Here is a 21,180-nt window from a genome sequence, read left to right on the forward strand (position 1 = left end):
GGAAACAATGCTTAGCTAAGAACCACTTTAAAGGCTGCCACATTCACAAGGATGCCAAAAGTCGTAGGATATGCAAAAAAGTTTTGATCAGTGGTGTGCTGTTTCTTGGTCTGCATCCTCTGGGAAACAATGCTTGGCTACAGTATGTGTGGAGATGTTCAGGAACAACTTTAAAATGCTGCTGCAGTCATGAGGATGCCAAAAGTCACAGAATATGTAAAAATAGCCATTTTACTCACTCTGTTCCTCTTCCCTTTCATAGCACTCTCTTTCTCTTCTTAATTAAAATAAATATTCATGTTCTGTGTACAAATTTTGGCATCATGCTCAGTGCAGAAACCCTATAACATGAATTCTGGACTGCTGCCCTTGGCAATATGCAGTAATTTGAGTCTAGAGAGCGGTGAACATGAATGAACTTGGGGTGGCCTGGAGCCATGATGGAGACTCACCCTGCTTGGAGGGATGCTCAGATTTCTACCCCCTGCTATTAGAGTGATGTTTGGACTCCGACCTCTTGCCAGAGACAAAAGCTCTCAGTCCAAATGCCATGACTGCTGCATTATGAATGTAGTAGAGTTTTCCATTAGGAATGACTCAGCAAAGGCTTCCACTCATTTTCAAAGTATCACCCAATGCAGCTGTAGATGACTATTAAAAAAAAAAAAAAAAAAAAAAAAAAAGAAAGAAAGAAAACAGTCATCGCTGGTGTGTGCTAAAAGCTTTTTAAAACAAAAAAAGAAAACAAGAAAAACAGAAAAAAACATGGCACAAACCAAAGGGCTGAATATGTTTGTACAGTCATGTGTGCAGTTTGTGTAGTTGATCATCTTCCACTGTCATCATGTGAGACCCTGCTGTCATTACGCTATGTGTGTCTCTGCACTAATGTCACCAAGACAGCTCCCACTACATTGATTGCTCTTGGCGCATAAAGAGATTATGGCACTCATTCTTTTACTAAAAGTATTTGTTTCTGTGTAATTTCTGACCTCACAGATTAATACCATTTCTCACAAATGATTAAAAAATATATTGAAGATGGCAATTAACATTCAAGCTGCATTCATTCAGTGTCTTCAATCAGCAGTATTGAAGCTGCTTTCACACATGAACCCTCCACAATGTAGGCGAATCAGGTGCTGACTTTGGGCGGAGTTGTCCTTTCACACATGTAGCACACAGCAGGAAACTGTCCATGTTTGACACGATCACACCCAGAGGAAACACTCTGTATGAGGGATGGTTTTTCAATTCTTTGAGTTTGCTGGTCACGTGCAACTTGGCTTGGTTTACATCACAGTCACGAAGCTGGTTCATAATTTGGTCGTATACAACCGAGTCTCGTGACAATTTTGACATCAGCCTGTACAGACAGAAATTCTTGAATCTCCTCGTCTCTCGAGTTCGCCATTTTTGTTTGTGTCTTCTTTGTGTAAATGAGCCTTCTTCTTCTTACACTAGCTTGCTGTGCCTGCTCTGGAAAATTTCCTGCACTGTTCACACATGGGCTGAGCCACATGTTTTGCAGACTTAGTACCAGGGAGCTGGGAGGATAAAGTGTGAAACAGCTGATGTGGACGTTTGTGTTCACACATGCCAACCAAGGACGGAAGCATCTCCCTCTCTGGTACTGTGAACTGTTTAATTTTGTGTTAGCAATAATATTGGAATTATGATGGTCACTGTTTTTCAAATGGTGGAAATATCTCAGAACAGAAGATGTCATGTGCTTTTTGCTTTGCTTTTTTTGAGTGCATGCAGTGGGGATTCTCCAGCACAGAGCTGAAATGGAAGGCCTCCGCCTGAGAAGCTGGATCCAGGCTAGTGCCACTTTCTTTGAACAGAGTGGAGGAGGAGCCACATGCTTGGTCCTAATGCAGCAGTCACAGTGAATGTACATGAAGTTGACATTGCAATCTGGAGGTGTGCACGATACCACCCAGTTTAACACATAATGGAATGCGAAAGTGGTCACATATCACATCTGTGCAAGCGTGTGCCTGCTGATGCTACCTATAGAATGTGTCATGATCTATTATATTCCCCTCCCCACACACACACACACACACACACACACACACACACAAACACACACACAGTACTCCACCAACCCACTGTGCAGATGTAGATACATGTGGAAATATGCATACAGTATGTGCACACACATACTATATGCATACACACTCACATCAGCATCTGTGTGCATTTGCACACATGCACACATGCACACACACCCACACACACATGCACACACACACCATTATGTTCTCTAGCACTAAGCTCACATACATGTTCACACACACACACACACACACACACACACACACACACGTTCGCACACAAATGATTTTACAGCAAGGACAAGCTATATTTCACCTACAGAGACAATTTGTCTCCTGTTCTTCGTTATTTAACATGCAGGGCATTAATTGTCCACATGATAAATTACTGGCATCGCAGTAACACCCATGTGACATACACACACAAATGGGTTGTTTATAAGCACAGATGTGGCATCATAATCTCCGGATCCACGGAGACAGTGTCAAGGGAGAGCTTCTTCTTATTTGCTTTAATGAATCATGCTATAACTTCATTTTGCAGTAACAACAGAACACTTGGCATATGGGCTGAACGAACATCAGTGTGCACATCACGATTGATTAGCCCATGGTGATGTGTGACTTGTGCAGTAAATTTAAACTCAGGAGGCTTGAATTTAGACTCTGTTTTTACAAGATTTACATAAAAAAGTGTTAGCTGTTTTTAATGCGGTAATACTCAACTACTGTTTTGGGAACATGTGTGGGGCCAAGTGTTCATTGCTGTGGTGTTTCTGCACTGCACTCCCCAGAGTTCACTGGTGTTAAACAGTGTTGGCAGTACTGTTACTTCTATTTCTTTGGATTTTGTGTTGATGAAGTTTAAGGCTCTGTAGGTGGTGCTCTTCTCTTTTTTCTGTTTTTTTTTTTTCTCTTTTTCTATTTATTCGAAACAAGCCATTATTGCAGCTGTAATATAAAATGCATCACTTCCTCTGTGGCAAGGGATTTTTCCCCAGAAATACCTACATGACAGCGGGTGTTTAGAACAGGAAATTTAAAAAGCTTTCATGAATTAATTATAAGCTGAATCACCATTGTGCTATATCAGAGAAGCAAAACACAAATTCATTTAGCTCTATATGAAAATGTCACTGATTGTTACTTTAAGTGCAACGGCTCTAAATTGCCTCAGTTTACTTGGACTTTTTCTCATGTAGAATGAAGTGCATTAGCTAAACTTCTGATGCAAGAATTCACAAAGGAGAATTGATATTCAGGAGTGAAAGTTATCAAATAGGCTAAACAAAAAGTTACACAGATAAACAAAGTATAATAAAACTCCCCTCCTCTTTTCCAGCCCTCTGGGCTGTATGCTTTCATGACGCTTGAGTTCTATGATCTAGTGGAGGGTGAACCCTCAAAAGCTTTGTTTACCTTCCATATCTTTGGTGAAATGGAGTTTCCAAACTTACCATTTCAGGCTGATATACATGTTGTGATGTAAATGTAGCCGGCTACCAAGACTGATGAAGGTTATGTGAGGATAGCCTAGGCTTTTAAAAGGGGAAAGCATAAATTAAAGCCTCTCTAAAAATATAATTGATTTGTGTTTACATTAGTGGTTGTTTTCCCATTATGAGGAAGATAAGGTCTTTGAAGGGGAACAAGCTGTAAATTAATGCTTCTCTGAAAATAAATTGATTTGTCACCATATTAGGGATTGTTTTCCCTTAGGGTGACGACTAGGGTCTATGAAGGGAGAAAAAAATGTAAATAAATGCTTTTCTGAAAATGCAATTGATTTTTTTGTTTATATTAGTGGGTAATTTTTCTCATCATCTCCTTCAGGTCATAGCCCGTACACCTTTTTATTTATCACTACATGACTGGAGCCACGCAGAGGGGGGATAACCGCACAAAACCCCACTCTCTCCCTCTCTCTCTCTTTTTTTTCTCCCACATTAGTCAAGGACAGTTTTGCTTGGCACGGATGGACTGAGCCACTCCAGATTGTCTGTCTGTCCTCCTTTTTGCTTACTGCCTACTACGGGGCTTTTTGATTGGTTCACCCCCCTCCCCACCCGCAGTGATTGTATGTAAATCCGGTCGGGACGGAGCCAGTAGGTGAGGTTGGGGCTGGTGGCTCCTGCCTCGGTGGCGCACAAGAGACCCGAAAGCGGGCGAGGTTAGATCGCTGCGCCGTCGGAGCTGTCCACTCTGTCGTGGTGCTGAACTCCATATCCCACTATTCCTCCTCCTATATCGGCGCTACTGTGCATTCATGGTATTTGGGGAAAGGATTATTACCCCCTCGGCTGCTTAGGTGCAAACTTCTCCCGAGGACATCGTTTCAGCTCGGAAATTACACTACCATCCGTGGATTTGACCGGACCCGGTTCGAGAAAATAATCATAATAGTTTGTTGAGAAGAGTTGTTTTTTTCCCCCTTACCACTAATCGTGCGTGGATTATCCTCCTGGATGGTTTACGTCTGGACACACAGGTAAAGAAATGTCATTGTCGTGTGTTTTGCGTGTTTTCGCTTATTGTAGTGTACTAATTGATTACACAAAGCGTATCCAAACAGAGCGCCAGCCTCGAAAAGTCCCCCTCTCACTCGCCATCAGACGGCAAGCTTAACCCCCATCAACGCCGAGGCGCCTCAACTCTTTTCTAATAATCCACCAGGTCACTCTCCTTGACTCAGAATATATCTTTCATCCCAATGCCTTGGAGCTCAAGATTTTTATTTATTTTTTTTCCGAATTTGCTTATCGCCGGGTCCCACAGGTTCAAATGTGCCATATCAAATAGACTGATCCTTGGGATATCTGAAGTTGAGATTACTATAGTGTCAGAGCGCTCTCGCTATGGGGCAGACTAAACCAAAAACACTTCCTATTGTAATAGAATCAATGTTTTTGCAATGATTGGGGGACACACCACGTTGCCCAGAGCTTTTAATTTATCCGCATCGTACTTAGTGTGTTATTTTTTTCCTTGGCACCCTAATCCTTGAGTGACACCGTTAGCAGCAGGGGGATTATACTTTTGTTTTTCATCCTCAGCTTTGCGCCTGACTCATTTGGCAGTATATTATAAGCTATTGCGCTAGGGATGGCCATTAATTGTCTTGTTTCATCACTGCGAATGAAATTTCGGCCCATGCACCCGAGTCAGCAGTGCAGCACATACAGTTAGAGTTAACCCTAAACCAGATTAAGTTCTAGTCTCGATGCTGCTTAGGCCCAGAGCTTAAGCCCCTTTGGAGGAGTATCTCTTACTGTATACACCTGTCATTCATTTGAGGACACTATGCAACATTCATAGCAAAACTAGTTCATTTGGCAATTTTTTACAGTGATACCATGAAAAAAAAAATCATGATAATGTTAGCATAATGTCCTTATACTATAGGAATATTCAAACTATTGTGGTGATCCTTTGTTATGGTTTCATGGAATACGGTCAAGTTGAAAATAAGAGCTTCATTTTGACTAGTTAGTTGCAAGCATGGGGGCAAGGTAAGCCTATTAGAGAGGCTTGAATCATGATTGTAATTAGATTACAACTTCATTAATTTAAATGGTAATAGGTAAGAGGAGGAAGAGAGGGGTGGTGTGGCGAATTAGCCTTTAAATCCTTCACAGCTGGTAGATTTTTTTTTTTTTTACACTATTTCCATACTCTTTGTGAGTCACAGCAAACAGAGGAACAATAAATAATCCCAACACATAGCTCCACTCATTGCCATCCATATTGCATATCTGTTTATTCCTATTCAAGGTTGCAAAGGGGTTGGGGTGTGGGGATTTCCTGCCTTGCTCCAAGCATGCACTGGGCAAAGGGCAAGGTAAACACGCTGGACAGCTCGCCACTCCATCACAAGGCTAACACACCATCAGACCAGTACATTTACTCTCAGACTGACAGTTAATTTCAATTCACCTGATATACATGTCTTCATACTGTGTGAGGAAACCAATGAAAACATGAGGAGAGCACACACAGAATTTCAAATCTGTGGTCAAGATTCAAACCCAGGACCTTCTTGCTGAGGCGATAGTGCTAACCACTGAGCCACCACACTGCTTCCACTCACTGCCACAGTAATTGAAATTCCTGTAAAGACAGATAATGCATTCAGAAATCCTGTCGTTCTATTATTCAGCCATCTATAGGCCTTTTCAATCCAACCTCAACCTCTTTATTCAGGCAATGCATTCACTTTGTGAGTGAAACCTTCTCTTTGAAAACACTAGATGGTATCTCTATACTGTTGCATGTTACACGAATGAGTGTGCCCAGTTCTGAATGTTGTTGTTGAATTCATTCTCCACTTCAAAATGCAATACATTTTCATCCACAGTGATATTTGTGGGAGCGAGTACATTTATACATGCTATGCATTGTATATGTATTGGAGGGTATAGTTGGATTACTTGACGAGCATGCTAGTCCTCAAAATTAAATGACACACTTGCAGAGAAAGAGATGTAGGGAGAGATATTTGTCAATCTCAGATGTATTCTTTAGTCTTCTACAATGCAATGAGAAGTGAATCCTCATTTCAGATTTGGAAAGACACTAGACAAATGACAAAGAGCCAAACTACAGTTTTTGCAGTGTCAGAGCACCCTCACAGGGAAATAATTTCACAACACCATACCAAGACTAGGAAAAGTCTTTCCAGCCACGCTGTCTTTCACCTCCAGTCCAATTAAGCCATTTAGCAACAGGTAGGAGACTGTGCCAGCTGAGAAGGTAGTGGTATTAATGGAGGTGCTCAGCTTCTCATTACGGTGACTTTCTTCAAGCACCACGGGGAGGCACAGGAACACAGGCTTTTGAGTCAACAATATTTTTCACTGGAATGAAAAAAAGGTCAGAAAACAGAACAAAGAGTTTCAGATTTGAGAGAAATTGCTTGGCGTGTGAAGGTGGGGACACCCAGTAATGGCAGCTGGATGTGAGGGGGTAGATTTGGTTGGTGTGACAATAAAACCGTGTGTTGGGAAGGAAAACAGTCACTGAAAATAGCACCATTTTGGGATCTTCACAATCAATGATCTCAGTTGTGTTGGCATCACAGCGGGTTCAAGACTCTTTACCAATTACTCTCAGTGTTCTTGTTATTGGACTGTTTTTTTCAGAGGACACTGGCATGGTTTTAAGAAGAATATTTTCTCACAGTGTCCCTTTCAGCATTGCTGTTTTGGCCTTAGTGCCACACAAATTTCTGTATGCTTGTCAATTGCATTGGCAAATGCTGCAGGCTCACTTTGTCATTGCCAAGCCAGGGCTATAGGCTTTTTCATTTTCAAGTGTCAGTGTAAGGCCATGTACTAGCCCTACTATGGTTATTATACCTCATATTGTAAGCACCCTATGGTTTCCAATGGTATACTGAACAAGTATGGAAAGGCAGGGAAAGAAGGAAACTACTAAATTCTGTGTGTTTGGGTGCCTTATCAACATGCCATCACATCATACTGAACCAAACTGTGAACAAAATTTGATAGAACATGCTGTGCACTGGTATGGAACTGTAATTTATGCGCCGGAAATGACATTAGACCGCTTTGGTGATGAGGTGTTACAAGCTTTTAGACACCCCGTAGAAAGAAAGGGAAATAATAAATGCACCCATATTTCCCAAGCCTGCTGCCAGGGTGGTGTATAGTTGGAACAATTTTGATTCTGTCTGCTATAACAATATTTTATTTTAAACCCAGTCTTCATCATTTTAACCTTTATTTCCCTGTGGAGGATTTGCTGAGCATGCATGCTCTTTTCAGCAATGTCCTGCTTTGCATTAACAGTTACTTGTTTTTTCACACCTGAGACTTGCGGCCCATTACAGCCACTGTTTTCAATAGTTGGCTGGTGCAACTCCAATTGGGGGAGTGAAGCACCTTGCTTATGGGCCTCTCAGTGGCATTTGCAGGGTACAAAATGCATGTCTTCTTCAATTCTCCCCACCTGTAGTTGCTCTGTATTTGGATCAGCAATTCTGTACTCACAGTCCCACTTTTTCCAACCATCAGGCTGCTGTCACCTCCAAAGCAGAGAACACATTTCATGAAGCAACAGAGCAAAAATAATTTCTCTTAAACATTTGTACATGCCGTATGTTATGTTATAAACAGAATCGGCTGATTTCCTCAATAAAATGTCCATAAACCAGCAGAAAACCTTTTGCGAGAATCCAGCAATTTACAGCTTTTCAATATCTTTTGATGCCTCAGTACTTTGGAATCAATACTGAAATCGCAATTTTTTTATGGTATTGAAAGTTTTCATCTCTCAATAGTGCAGTGCAAACCACATCAAGACTAACACCTCTAACATGGCTTTCTCTTTCTCCACCTCTCCCCACCTTCCCCACTCTGCACTAAGCACTGCTGCCAACTCCTATCCACTGTATATCTCTCTTTGTTGTTTCCAGCCTCAGTATGTGGAATCTTTATTGCAGACCCAAATATTGAGATATGTTACCCTGCTGGCATGTTTAGGTGAAACTACCTCTTGACATACTTATGTCTGCAGTCTTGCAGTGGTTTTGTTTGATCATGTGAAAACCTGTTTTTTTTTCCTCTTTTTTCCTTTGCTGCACTTTTTAATTCTGTTTGTATGAGTCCACTGTTGCTGAGAGCTCCGTAATAATAAGAATCACCCTTTACCACACAAAGCAGTCACAAATGGGAAGAGTGACAGTGTAATTTGCATTATTAGCATGAATTTAACTTGCTTTGATGATACATGAGAATATGATACTCCTTGTGCAGCAAAGTCAAACCAGCACCCATGTCCAGTCTTCCCCCCCCCCAGCCCCCCCACCCCCTTTGTTTTAGGGATTATTCTTAGAGCGAGCATCTCTGTCTTTTAACTTTCAAGCAGCCCAGGATTCCTGAAGCATGACCTCCTCCACTCCATGTCTTGATTGAACTCCAAGTGGATTGTTAAATTGTTATTGTCATAAGTCATTTCACACAGCACGACAGCATGAGGCATTTTGCGGCTATTTTTGAAGTCGAGGCCGGGTGGAAGGTCCAGGCGATTCTTTCTCCATCTCTTTGCTTTTTTGGCAGGCGGTCAAATCACTTATAGAAAGTCCATGAACCTGAAGGGTGAAGGTCAATAGACTCTAGCTTGTTGTGCTAATCCCATCTGTGTGCTGTGAGTGCGCTGTTGGTAAGCGTGACTTGAGGCATTTTACAGTAAGTATGAGTGTGTGGGGGTGTGGGAGAGGGGCTGGGAAGCTAGATGGGGGTGTAACTGTGTTTTTGTTGTTATTGTTGAGATAATAACAGCGTTGTTGTGTGCCATTTGTTCGAGCAGTGCAACGACACTGATAATGGGGGAGGGTAGAGGGGGTCTGGCCATGCGTTGCATTTTAATGGCCTCGCAGGTCGCAGTTCACCGCACACCAACGCTTTGGCCAAGTGTGACGGCATTGTTTTGGGTGCGCTAGATCACATTGGTCTGATTATGTAATGATTGTTAACAATGGGAGAGCCATGTACCTCCTCCGGCCTTTTCCACCAGTGTTGGAGCAACAGCCTGTACCTCACATCATTTGGAGGGCTCCATAAATTAAATGCCTATAAATGAAAAGTCAAGGTCTTCTCCTGCTGCTGCCTCGATTGTGGAGACTCCTTATATCATAAATACATGTAATTTGGACCTTTGGAGTCATATAATGTCCAAATCAGCATTCACCACTGTTGTCACATAGAACTCATAGATATACTCCTGATTCCTGCATAACAAGGCCCTGAAACCTCTGCTGTGCCAAATAAACGGAGATACCTGAGGAAACTGTGGTGCTAGCTCCCACTCTTATTTCTTAATAAATGAGACTTTTAGATAAATCAAAAGTTAAAGCTTAAGCTCTGAGCCCCTCTTGATAATTCTTAGGTGTAACCCCAAGCTATAGCGAATCTTGTACATCCTACGAAGTTAGTTACACTCTTTGCGATTCCTCGCTGGGGCGATTATTCAGAGCAGCTGAATAATGCGCAGACTCTCAGAGGATAAATTAGTTCATATTTTCATACCGTACAAATTAGCAGCCAGGTACTGGTCACAGCATGCTGTCTGGCATTTCTTAGAGGACTGCCTGTGTGGATCAAAGACGCATTCTGTGCTCTCAGAAAACCTAGAGGCCTTTTACAAGCCCAAGTCTTCTTTAAAAGCCTAATACAGAGTCCTACATTGCTCATTAAAGCCCTAGTAACCATTTGTGCCGGGAGTCAGGTTAGACTGATTTATCAGTTTACCGTTCTATCAGGCAGAAAGCTGCCCTCTTTTGGATGTCAGATATCGGCGAGTCCTTTTTATCTCTTTAGAATCCAATACGAAAGTGATTCCTCCCTTTTATTTTACTTTATTTTATTTAATTTTATTTTTGTTATTATTATTTTAGACACTTTTAATAGTTTTTGGTTTACTTGTTTTGTAATTTTTTTTTTTTTTTTCAATTTAAAGATATTTCCACAAAACATTTTCTATTGGCAGCTTCAGTTTAAAGACATAAGAACTGGTGTCAGACTGTTTAAAAAATATCAATCAAAGCCTCGTTGGGATGTTTTAAAAGTAATTACTTTTACTTTTGCGTTAACCTACTTACCCTACTTTGCTACTTACCCTTACAAAGTTAATCTTTATTAAACGTAGCGCATTAGAATACCCACACAGTTCAAAAACAACATGTAGCAACACTGCATGTAGTGCCAAGTGTGCTATCAGTCAGTATGCAATGCAATGCAATGCAATACAAGGCTATTGTTTATTGGTTATACTGGCAGAGCCTGGCACTATATGCACACTCAAATTAATTATGCAAAACAATATAAATTTAAGAATGGAAAATAAACCCATTCTGAATCTAAAAAGCAACTCATAATGGATAATAGGAATAAACATACTACCAGATTAAGTTACTTATTACCACATCAAAGTAGTCTGAACAGTCTAACTACAAAGTAATGCAATGCACCTAATCCTAAATTTAAACAGATCCATCAATCATTTATCTCTAGCGCTCTCTTACAAAGGACGTGTCATGTTCAATATCTCTGCTTGAGCACAGCTTGCAAAACACACATACATTTTTAACACATCTGCATTTTTAGCAACTGTAGAATGAAAAATGCTAAAATGACAGATCCTGTTTGAAAGTCTAATGATCACAAGCCTAACCTTATAGTCTCCTCACGGTCTTAGTAATGATCAAAAATAGTAAAATAACATCTACAGACCTGCTGAGAACAAAGTGGGCTGCGAAAGTTCGAAACGCATGAGGGACTCATTAGTATTCAGCTGGCTGACCAGCTGAACTCTCATTACCCTCATTCCTTTCACAATGTTTTTCCTGCCCTAAATCCCTTTACCTCTAAATGTATGTGCTATCCTCACACAATTGACATCACCGTGATTCCAGCAGAATTATGATCCTTTCATATCCTCATATATAAGGTCAACAGAAACTCTGAATATGGTGCTGGTATATTCAGAAGTGAAGTGACTGCATATTTTTTTGACAATCCAATCTTTTTTTTTTTTCTTTCTGATGTTGTTGCTGTTGTTGTTGAATTCAGGTGAGACACGTCTTTGCTGAGTGCGAGGATCATTGAAATTCCACATTTGATTTCCAAAGTTACTCCGCCTGGGTATGGACTGCCTGCCAGGATTTATAGCAGATTACCTTTTGAAATCGATTTAGCTCTCTTTACTTGTGGTTGCTACCAGGGCAGGAAATTTCACTCAGAAGCCTTAGAGGTTGATGGATCTCAAAATTCACTATAAATATTCCAAATATTCCAAATTTGGCATTATTGAATAGAAAAGGGGCACTGGAACTTGTCTGGTTACCTGTCAATGTGGCTGGCAGAGCACATGACTGGTGCCGGTGTTAAATTCTCTTTATGGTTGCCTTTTGGGTCAACTAGACAGTGGATTGTCAAAACAATTAGTTCACTAATTGGTCTCAGGAAAGGCCTGTTTTTAAAATAGGTTGTACCATTTCTTGGCATGCTAATAATAAATACTTCATCAATTTCTTTTTAGAGGAAAAAGGGCATGAAGTGCAAAATATCTTGGTGGTAGCAAAGTTAAATGTATATGGCATATTTAAGCCACAACCTTTATACAATTAAGGGGAATAGGTAACTTTGGCAAGAAAAAAAAAAAGATTACCAAGATCTCCGCAGTGCAAAAAATATATATTTCTAGCCAGAAAGTTGGCTGTTGGTTGAGCAATTAGGCAACTATTCAACTATTCTGAACCATGACTAGACCATTACAAGTATACCAGTTTGTAAAATAATTGGTTATTTGGTTAGAGGGCTGGCTGCAAAAAGAGATACTGTCCGACAGGTAGAATAGTAAGAGACAAGATTCTCATATAAGTGTTACTTGAACATACACAGACACACTGTGCAAAACACACGCTTCCATGAAGTATTTCTGACATTTCTCCTTCAGTGGTAAAATGTATTTGCAGTGCACAGGGGATTTGGTGGGGATTCACAATACGCCAGCCCTAAGTTCAAAGCTCAGTGTAATCACATTTTATGCATTCGGATAGATATCTGTCTGAAACAGATAACAGCCTCATAAAAAGGATCGGGGATAATGAATTATGTCATCACAACATGCAGACGACAAATTTACACAAGGGCCTATCTCCGTCTTCATCTGTTATCTGGTGGCGCGGGGATGCACTGCTGTTATCCGCTTGGCATTTGGAGCCGTGTTTCCTGTCTAATGAGTCGGGGATATTGGAGCAGTGATATCCTAAAGGTTACAGAAGCAGGCTTGGAAACAGCAGGGTGCTTGTTTGAGATCCAATGAAAGTATAGGTTCCCAGTCACCAAAAAAATCACTAATAGTTTCGCAGGCGGTAACCTTGGAGGTTTGTTACTGCACAGTAAGCTCTTGGCTTTGACCAATGTGGCTTTCTGAAGTTGTTAGGATGCTAATCAGTTTGTGCAGACATTTAATATCCTTAAATGGGGCCATAAAAAATCACAGATATAGATACTTTTCCTCCGAATTTTATTCTTGTTTCTTTTCTAGAGGAGGGTTGAAAAGCCTCTGAAATGAGATTTAGACCATCAGGGGACACTGAGACTCTCCACCGAAACCAGACCTTTAAAATTGTTTGGGTGGAAGTAGGTTAGAGTGACCCACCAGCGATTTTTCAATGGCAAGGGGAAACTCTTCGATATATTACTGTATCACACACACACACACACACACACACACACACACACACAAAAAAAACATTATTGGACTGAATTTAATAAATAAAATATGCAAAGAACATAAAATTCAATTCATATCCAATACTTCAAAAGGCCAGTGTCAGCCAGACATTTTGGCAAGCAGTGTCACGTTGTTGGGGAGCCAGTCTGAATACCACCTGGGAGTATCGTGGTAGAGAATGTGAATGCACTCCCCCTTTATTTACAAGCTGCCCTTGCAGTGCCCGTGAATGGGGCACTTGACCCTCAGTTGTTTCTGTGGAGCAGCTCAGCGGCCAGCGATGGAAAGCTGTGGTTGTACTGAACAGCTCCCAGGTGTGAATGTGTGAAACCTTAAGAATGTGAAGCCAAAGTTTGCAGCAAAAAACATTTTCAGTAGGCTCGTACCTGAATAGTTAAAGGTTTGAAAAGAATGGCTCCACATCTGGATTAGATTTATCTCTCCTCTGTAAGAAGACTTTCTCCTCTAGCAAGAAACAAGAGATAATAATTTGTACCAGTCATTTTTTTCTATCGCCTCCCTTTTGGCAGAAAGAAAAATTTGTATCAGTGAACTGTCACAACGGTCTCCTGAGACCAGAAACGAGAGAGAAACTTTTGCATTAGTCTATCCACACAGTGGAGTTGGTATCAGTGAACACCCCCTACTGCCTACTCTAGCTTGAAACGAGGTAAAAGTTTGTGTAAGTCAATGTCTCTCATAGCCCGAAACAAGAAGGCAGAGTTTTAGTCTGTTTTACCGTCCAATTTCCTCTCTCAGTCTGTGATTTTACTCTGATCTACCGCTCCAAAGATGATGAATTAATCAAGACAGGAAAGATGACCCTTGCCAAGTCATCATTTTCCAGGGATAACAGCACAATTTCTGCTTCAAAACTGAGAATATTGCGTTACTGTGAAACATATTTGGATGTGAAAATCCAGGGTATCCTCGGCATGGTTTGGTGGTTCCTTGCTTTGGGAGATACTCACTGAGCTGTTTTTAGGGTCATATGAATAACAACCACTTTGTTCAGTTGGAGTATTCGCATTAATTAATGCCTATGTGGCTTACTTCAATTTGTCCCTGTGGATTTGTGGGGTGGATGGGTGTTGCTGGTTTGAATCCTGCACCTGTCTGTCGGCAAAGAGGCAAAATTGGAGATATTTTAAGAATATTTAGGAGCTGTTATTTATCCGGCTCTGTAAGGTAAGCCATCTCACTTCAAGGACTATTTCCCCTAATCCTTCATCCTGCCTTGCTCTATTGGAACAATGTCACCCTTTCTGGCCATCAGGGGTCTTTTTTATTATCCAGCCCCCCGGTACATGGTATATGGGACATTACGCTGTCATAGTGGCATGTGTGGGTGTGTCTGTCTGCGTGTAGATGTATCCTTGTGAGAAAAATTACACCAGAGTTACACAGGATAGAAACAGGATCCGCATTTAGAGTCCTTGATCTTATTAGATTCTGGACCACTGTGCTACATAACTAACTAAACTAGCATCTTAATTAGGGAAAAAAAAAATCTTGACACTATGACAACTCCTAATGCATAGTGTTCAGTGTTCAAATTTATGCCAGCCATGTGCTATGTGAAGACAAGTATGCTGACATAGAAATATTTGCTTATTAATGAATTAATTAGCTTAATTAATGGTCTCATTAGCATAACTGGTAATGTTTCATATATCATGGCGATTACTGTGGGACATGAGGCAGCTCAGGTGCTTCTTGTTTGGACCTGGCCCAGAATATATGAGAGATGATTAAGGCCATGCCAGGATTGCCTCAGCTTTTCTGGGCCTGTTTGAATGTAGCTCAACTGTTTGGTCTCAATTTAATCTCCACAAAGAAATCTCCCATCTGAAAAGTGCTCTTCAGATGAAAAGAACCAAAATAATTCAAAGCACAACTGTGATATCTAAGAAGGAACCCTTGTCGACTTTTTTTTTTTTTCCCCTACTGTGTCCACTATTGCTCATTATTTCGCTGTGAGGAGCATAAACCTGGATACAGCTAATGAAGCCTTACACTGGTGTTTGAACAATAGACTCCAGCTAAACTGCTGGCTTTAAGGTAAAATAAGTTTAATGGTGTGAAGTTTCATGTCACACCGCTGTGCTAGAGCCTGAGTTAATCTGTCACAAAACGCTAGAATGATCTCTTCTGCAATTCAGGGACAAAAACAAAGGCAGGCCTGATCGTACCTGCACATATGTTTCAATCTTCAATCTGCAGTTTGAAACTTTTTTACCATATGTGTCAGCAGGTTGCCTGATGGTTGGACAGACTGTATGGTAACTGAAGGGTCACAGGTCAGTCGGTCCGGATAGGAATGGCAGCTAAATATGTCAAATGTAAATGTGTCCTCCAAAAGCTGCGATCACTGACAAGCGAAAGGCTGCACACCAAGCAGAATCCATGCTAGCTGTCAGCGGCTACAGCTGCAAGCACAGCTGGGGGTCTGCAGAGGAAGTGCTCTCATTGCACAAAACCACTGTCTATCCTTTCACCAAAACATCTGCCGCCATGTCATTTTAGATGAATGGTGCGTGATTATACAATGATGGCTTTGTCAGGAGGTGACTGCATGACCATAATTCTGGGTAGGTGGCAAAATTGTTCATGTTGCTTGTATTTTTTCCCAACAGATATGTTGACAAAATGGAAACTCTAAATAATAGCTGAAGTTTAGTTAAAGTTAAAGTGCACAGCCACATCCCAGGCCTGGTCAGAATAGTTGGGTGGGAAAGGGTGATGACATCACATTTGGCACAGACTGAATATGGCACTGATGCTTATTTGTTTACTGATGTGGTCCTGGCATGGGCTATGATCATGCCAGTATGCCAACAGGCTATTCCTGTTCCCAAATACAATCGACTGTCTTGATGAATCCCTGGCGTCAGCACTTCCTAGTAGGTGAATTGCCTCAATAAGAGTAAAATAAAACAGATTTACTCAGCAATGTAGCTAAGATTATAGCTAAACAAATGATGGAAAATGGTTCTACCTATAGAAACAACCCAGTGTAGCATCTCAATCACCTCAATCAATCAGTGATAGAACGCAGCCAATCAGTGCTCTCTGCTATCATCATCATCATTATTATTATTATTATTATTATCAGTATTGGTATTATTAGTCTTAATATCATCAGTGAATTTTTGCAGACTTCTGCTATTTGAACTGTAGCTGTGGCTGTTTAAGATTGAGTTAATTATCTGTGACATTTTAAATAAATTCCCTAAATAAAATAAAAACCCTAACCCTGTTTTGCCACTATCTATTGATGATAGTTTTTCAACTTACTGCCAGTTCATGAAACCCTTTACATCGTCTGTGCTTACCAGATGACATCAGGTGGCTCTGTCATGGAGAAAAAAAGCCCTCTGCTACATGGGAAGTGATGCTTTTTATATTTCTGGTAGCAGCCTTTTTGTGGTAATTTTAAGAACAACAGGGAGGTAAGCATGAGCAGCGCTAGTCAACATGGCTGAATGGGACAGTCTCCTGTCAAGTGCAAGTGCAAGGACGCCGCTGCAATGACTGCTTGGCATCAAAGATGTTGCCAACATCAAATAACAGGGATCATGCCAATTACCGCTTGTGTTTTACTGCACAGCGATAAAACACCGAGGTGAGGTGATTAACACAGCGATAAAAGGGAATGATTAAAAACAAGAAGAAGAGAAACGAATGAGTGATGAATAGGGCTTCTCAGTTTGTGGAGCTCCAAACATATTAGTCTGCTGTCAAGAGGAAACTCACAATGAAAAATGTAATGGAATATATGAGGAGATTTGTTCCAGAATGGAAAAATAAAATTAAGAAATAAATAAATAAAACACCATTTAAAGTAACTGACTGCCTTACTTACAATATAATTGGTAGCACAACTTGAAAACTAATTGTGATACTTTTTAAAAGGATAGCATGCAACCTTTGGTTTACAAAATGATAAAACTTTTACACACACACAGACACAGACACACATTCTTAAATAATAATAATAAAAAAAAAGCTAAATAATGGATTTCAGGTAATGAGCACTTCCCACAATGGATATGTAGTGATCAGCTCTTCATTTATATTTACATAACCTGTCAAGTTGCCCTGCACAACACACTATATTAATGTAGCAGAGCTCGGTTTTCTGCATTGTAATTAACAGCTTTGATTTGCGCAGCCTGGAAGTGAATCCAAAAGCTGTGGATTATCATCGTGAGGCTTCAGCCCAAACAGCCACGCTGAGATCTGAGTGAGCCATGCTGGGAAGTTTTACTGAGACTTCTTTTAATGACTTCATTCTCCAAAAAGAATAAAAATGCCGATCCTTTAAAGCGTTTACAGCAAATATAAACTTCAGGTTTCCCTTGTAATTTATAGTCTGAAATCCAGTACAGTTTATAGCACATGTGCATACAGTTATGAGACTTGTATTTTGACATACAATGACACTGGTGAAATGAAAAAAAAAGAAAGAAAATGAAGTCTTTACCCTCTCTCCAGATCTTCGTCTTTTTTAATACATGTTTATACTGTGGACACACGCTGTTTTCCTCAATATCCATTAATTCTTAAAACTATCTATTACATCCATGTCCTCTAATCATGGATACTGTGTAGCTCTGATGGAGAAATTTATGGTCTGGTGCCCTCAAGGAAATCGCAGCAGCATTTGTTGGAAGAGCTCAGTCTGTTCTTTTTTTTCTTTTTTTTTTTTTTTTCAGGCTGAACCAGTAGCCTTGGATTCACAAGCTTCTTTAACCTTTAGGGTAGTGCTGGTATTTTATGAACCCTACTAGTAATTTATTAACTGACCTACTGACTGCAAATCTTTCAGAAAAAAACAAAGCACACAAAGGTCCTTGTTAGAGTTCTTTACCCCCCACAAAACTCCTGTGAACAACATTTTTTTTTTTCTAGTGCAGAAACATTTGCAGCAGCACATACTGCAACTGAGTGTCCTTTTGAAACCTGAAGTGTTACATTTTCATGTACATCATAAACACATGGACTCAGGCTCTACAGAGAACTTCCTTGATGTGCCATAATAGCTAAGCAGCCGTAGGATATAAGGAATACTTGATTCATATGCACACACCATACTGCAGCATGACATAAATACTACATGAGAGATTCATTTGGGCATGTACAATATTGAAAGTCCTCCTTATTATGTCCCTTTGTTGTCAGGAGCTCCATCTGAGAGATGGGTGCAGAATTTTTCAACATTTGTAGGGAAGGAACAAGGACCAAACAGAAGCACTGCCCCAGGGGGAGAGTGGCGCCTGAGGTTTTGGTCGTGCTTTGAACTTGAAGGAGTCCTTTATCAGTGTACAGTGCTGGTGGGGATGTGTGAGTGTGAGAAGTGCCATGATAACTCTGCCAAATAAGACATGCAGCAGAGTGGTGCTTGGGTGGCAAACAGACAGCAGATGCTCCAGCGTTCTCCAGATATCTCAGAGACAAACTGTGGTACTCCAACCAAATTGATTTTTACACAGAAATACCGCTGAGTGTGCTTAAAGAGATCTGCCCACAGGGGGTCAGGGATGTGTTAGCCGAAGCATATGGTGAAACAGGGGGTAGAGTGGAGCGCAGAGAAGGTTATCTGCTGACTTGAACTCCCTCTCCGATGACCTCAGTGACAATTTGAAAAATTTCAAACATGCAAATCATTGATATGCAGGGCAAACTGGGAGCACCAACAGATCCTTGCCAGTTGAAACAGGTGCCAGTGCCCCTCTCCAACACAATTTCCCCGCAATACAGGTACGGTGCCTAGTGGAGATAATTATGTTCCTTGAGAGCAACCATTTACAGAGGAGCAACAACACATGAAAGAGGTGATGAAGCTACTGGAGTAGAGCTAGTACTGTACTAAACAGTTTGGCTGATGGGTCTCCTTTACCCAAAATGGGACAAGAAGATTGACACCACAATCACTGCCGTGCCTCCAGGACATGCAATAACTCTGTCTGGTCTGCATGCTGATTCTTTGGCATATAGTGTGTTTAGTAAGTGTCTAAATCGAAATCTTACCCCACATCTACACCAAACAAGTGGATTTTAAGCCAAGCTACCTATTTAAAATAAGAGGGTGACACGTTTTGCATTAGCAGAGATCCCGGACTGTGTATTTCACCTCAAGGTTAACTGGTGTCACAATCTTGCGACCCAACTAAAAGGCAGCATTTTCTCTGATGTTCCACCCCGGCAGTCTCTCATTACAGCGCGACTATGAGCACAAGTTGAAGATCAGTCGAAAAGATGCTAATGGGAATTTATTTTCAAGTTACACTGAGCTTAAGACTGCCTACCTAAAATGTGGAGAATGTCCTGCAGTTGCATCAAATTAAATTAGCAGATGACTCTTTTCAACCCGTGCCAATCAGCGCCGAAGCTGATAATTCTGGAGCCAGAAGTGACTTCATTGTTTTGGCATCGAAAATAAAGTTTGGCATTGAAAACAAAACCTGAACTGAAAAAGGAAACGCTGGCATTGAGTACTGACATTGGGGAAAAAAAAAAAAAAAAAAAAAAAGTTGGATTGGCACTGAAACAAGTATTTGCACTCAAAAAAGTTCCACTGAAAAACATGAAACACAGGCATTAAAAAATGTCAGCCCTATAATCTTAATGTCTTATTTTATTTTGATATGTTTTGCATTATGGTGTGTAGGCCTACCTTAGTGGAGGAGTGTTAGTGGGGAAAAAAAAAAAAAAAAAAAAAAAAACAGAGCTCTGCTGTTTGAGGGCATGTAGTTAATTGCATTCCTAGGGCTGTATCCCAAGATCTGATGTGCCCAGACCCTACAAACCATTTTCAAACACCATTACAACTATTATTTGCCAAAAATGTACCTCCAGATCATGGAGTTTTGTTAATGTGCCAGAGGACATGGACATATGGACATTATTCTTCTTTTATGTTGGAAACAAGGATCTTTTAACATTAGCCATGTGGGTAAAATGCCAGCTTTGTTAATGTTTGTAATGTTAATTAAAAGAAAAAAAAATGTTTACATACAAGAATATCTTCTTGATCATAAACACTATTTCAGATATTATTCGTGACCATGTACTTCAATAACAGAGGTATTCAAATTATTGTTCTTTGTTAGTTAAGGGAATTTAGGATTGGAAACACTTTTTTTTCACTATGAAAAAAAACTACATTGATGGAACTAAAGAGCTTAGGAAGATACAGCTTTTGGATAGAATGAAACCCACATAGGCTTAAGAAAAATGAACCACACATGCTCACCAATGGCAAGTCGTGAGTCTGCTCTTTACAGGCTTTAGAAATGTTCACTAATACCCCAGCAGCCTTGTCAGCTTGTGAGGGACAGTTTCGCAGTCTGAAACGTCTGAATAATCTAAATGAATGAGGAACTCTCTCAGTAATAACGACCATTGTGGTACCGTGAGCAGCTCATCTGAACCTCAGTGTGGCTGCGGTGGTTCTGCTGCGGTTCTGCTGCGGTTCTGTTGGGCAGCTCCACGGTGCAGATGTGAGGAACTGTTTGAAACTGAAGTAGTGCAGTGCCGAGAAAGGTCATGCATGCTCTGTAAACCTTGAATAAAAACAAAGAAAGAGAAAAAAATATATATTTCCTTTGATTGCATTGCTCACATTTTTATTCTTTGACCTGTCAGAGTGCTGGAAAGTTGCTTCCTCAGGAATATGATGAATGAAGATCCAAATGTCATACTGACTCTTGACAGGTTTCAAACACAGTTTTCAAAAATGGCATTTAAAGAAACTATTCAGAATACTGTTGGTTTAAGAGAAATTGTTGACTCTTGCAGAACAGGCTGGGATTTTAAATTATCTGCAAGCTGGTTAAAAGCCTTCCTTGCCATTTCT

The 21,180-nt window shown here is 40.6% G+C and overlaps 1 protein-coding gene across 2 annotated transcripts in view; it reads left to right on the forward strand.

The window, feature by feature from the left end:
* Positions 1 to 4,163: 4,163 nt before the first annotated feature.
* The window catches only part of fstl5 (follistatin-like 5), a 157,779-nt gene continuing 140,762 nt past the window's right edge, over positions 4,164 to 21,180 (forward strand). The window contains exon 1 of one of the 2 annotated variants that reach the window (XM_030061750.1): positions 4,164 to 4,551. In XM_030061750.1, the coding sequence (XP_029917610.1) occupies positions 4,529 to 4,551 (23 nt within the window). In that variant the 5' untranslated portion in view covers positions 4,164 to 4,528. The remainder of the gene's footprint in view (positions 4,552 to 21,180) is intronic. The other variant, XM_030061751.1, reaches the window with a different exon arrangement.

Source organism: Myripristis murdjan, chromosome 10, assembly GCF_902150065.1.
Source record: "Myripristis murdjan chromosome 10, fMyrMur1.1, whole genome shotgun sequence".
Lineage (NCBI taxonomy): Eukaryota > Metazoa > Chordata > Actinopteri > Holocentriformes > Holocentridae > Myripristis > Myripristis murdjan.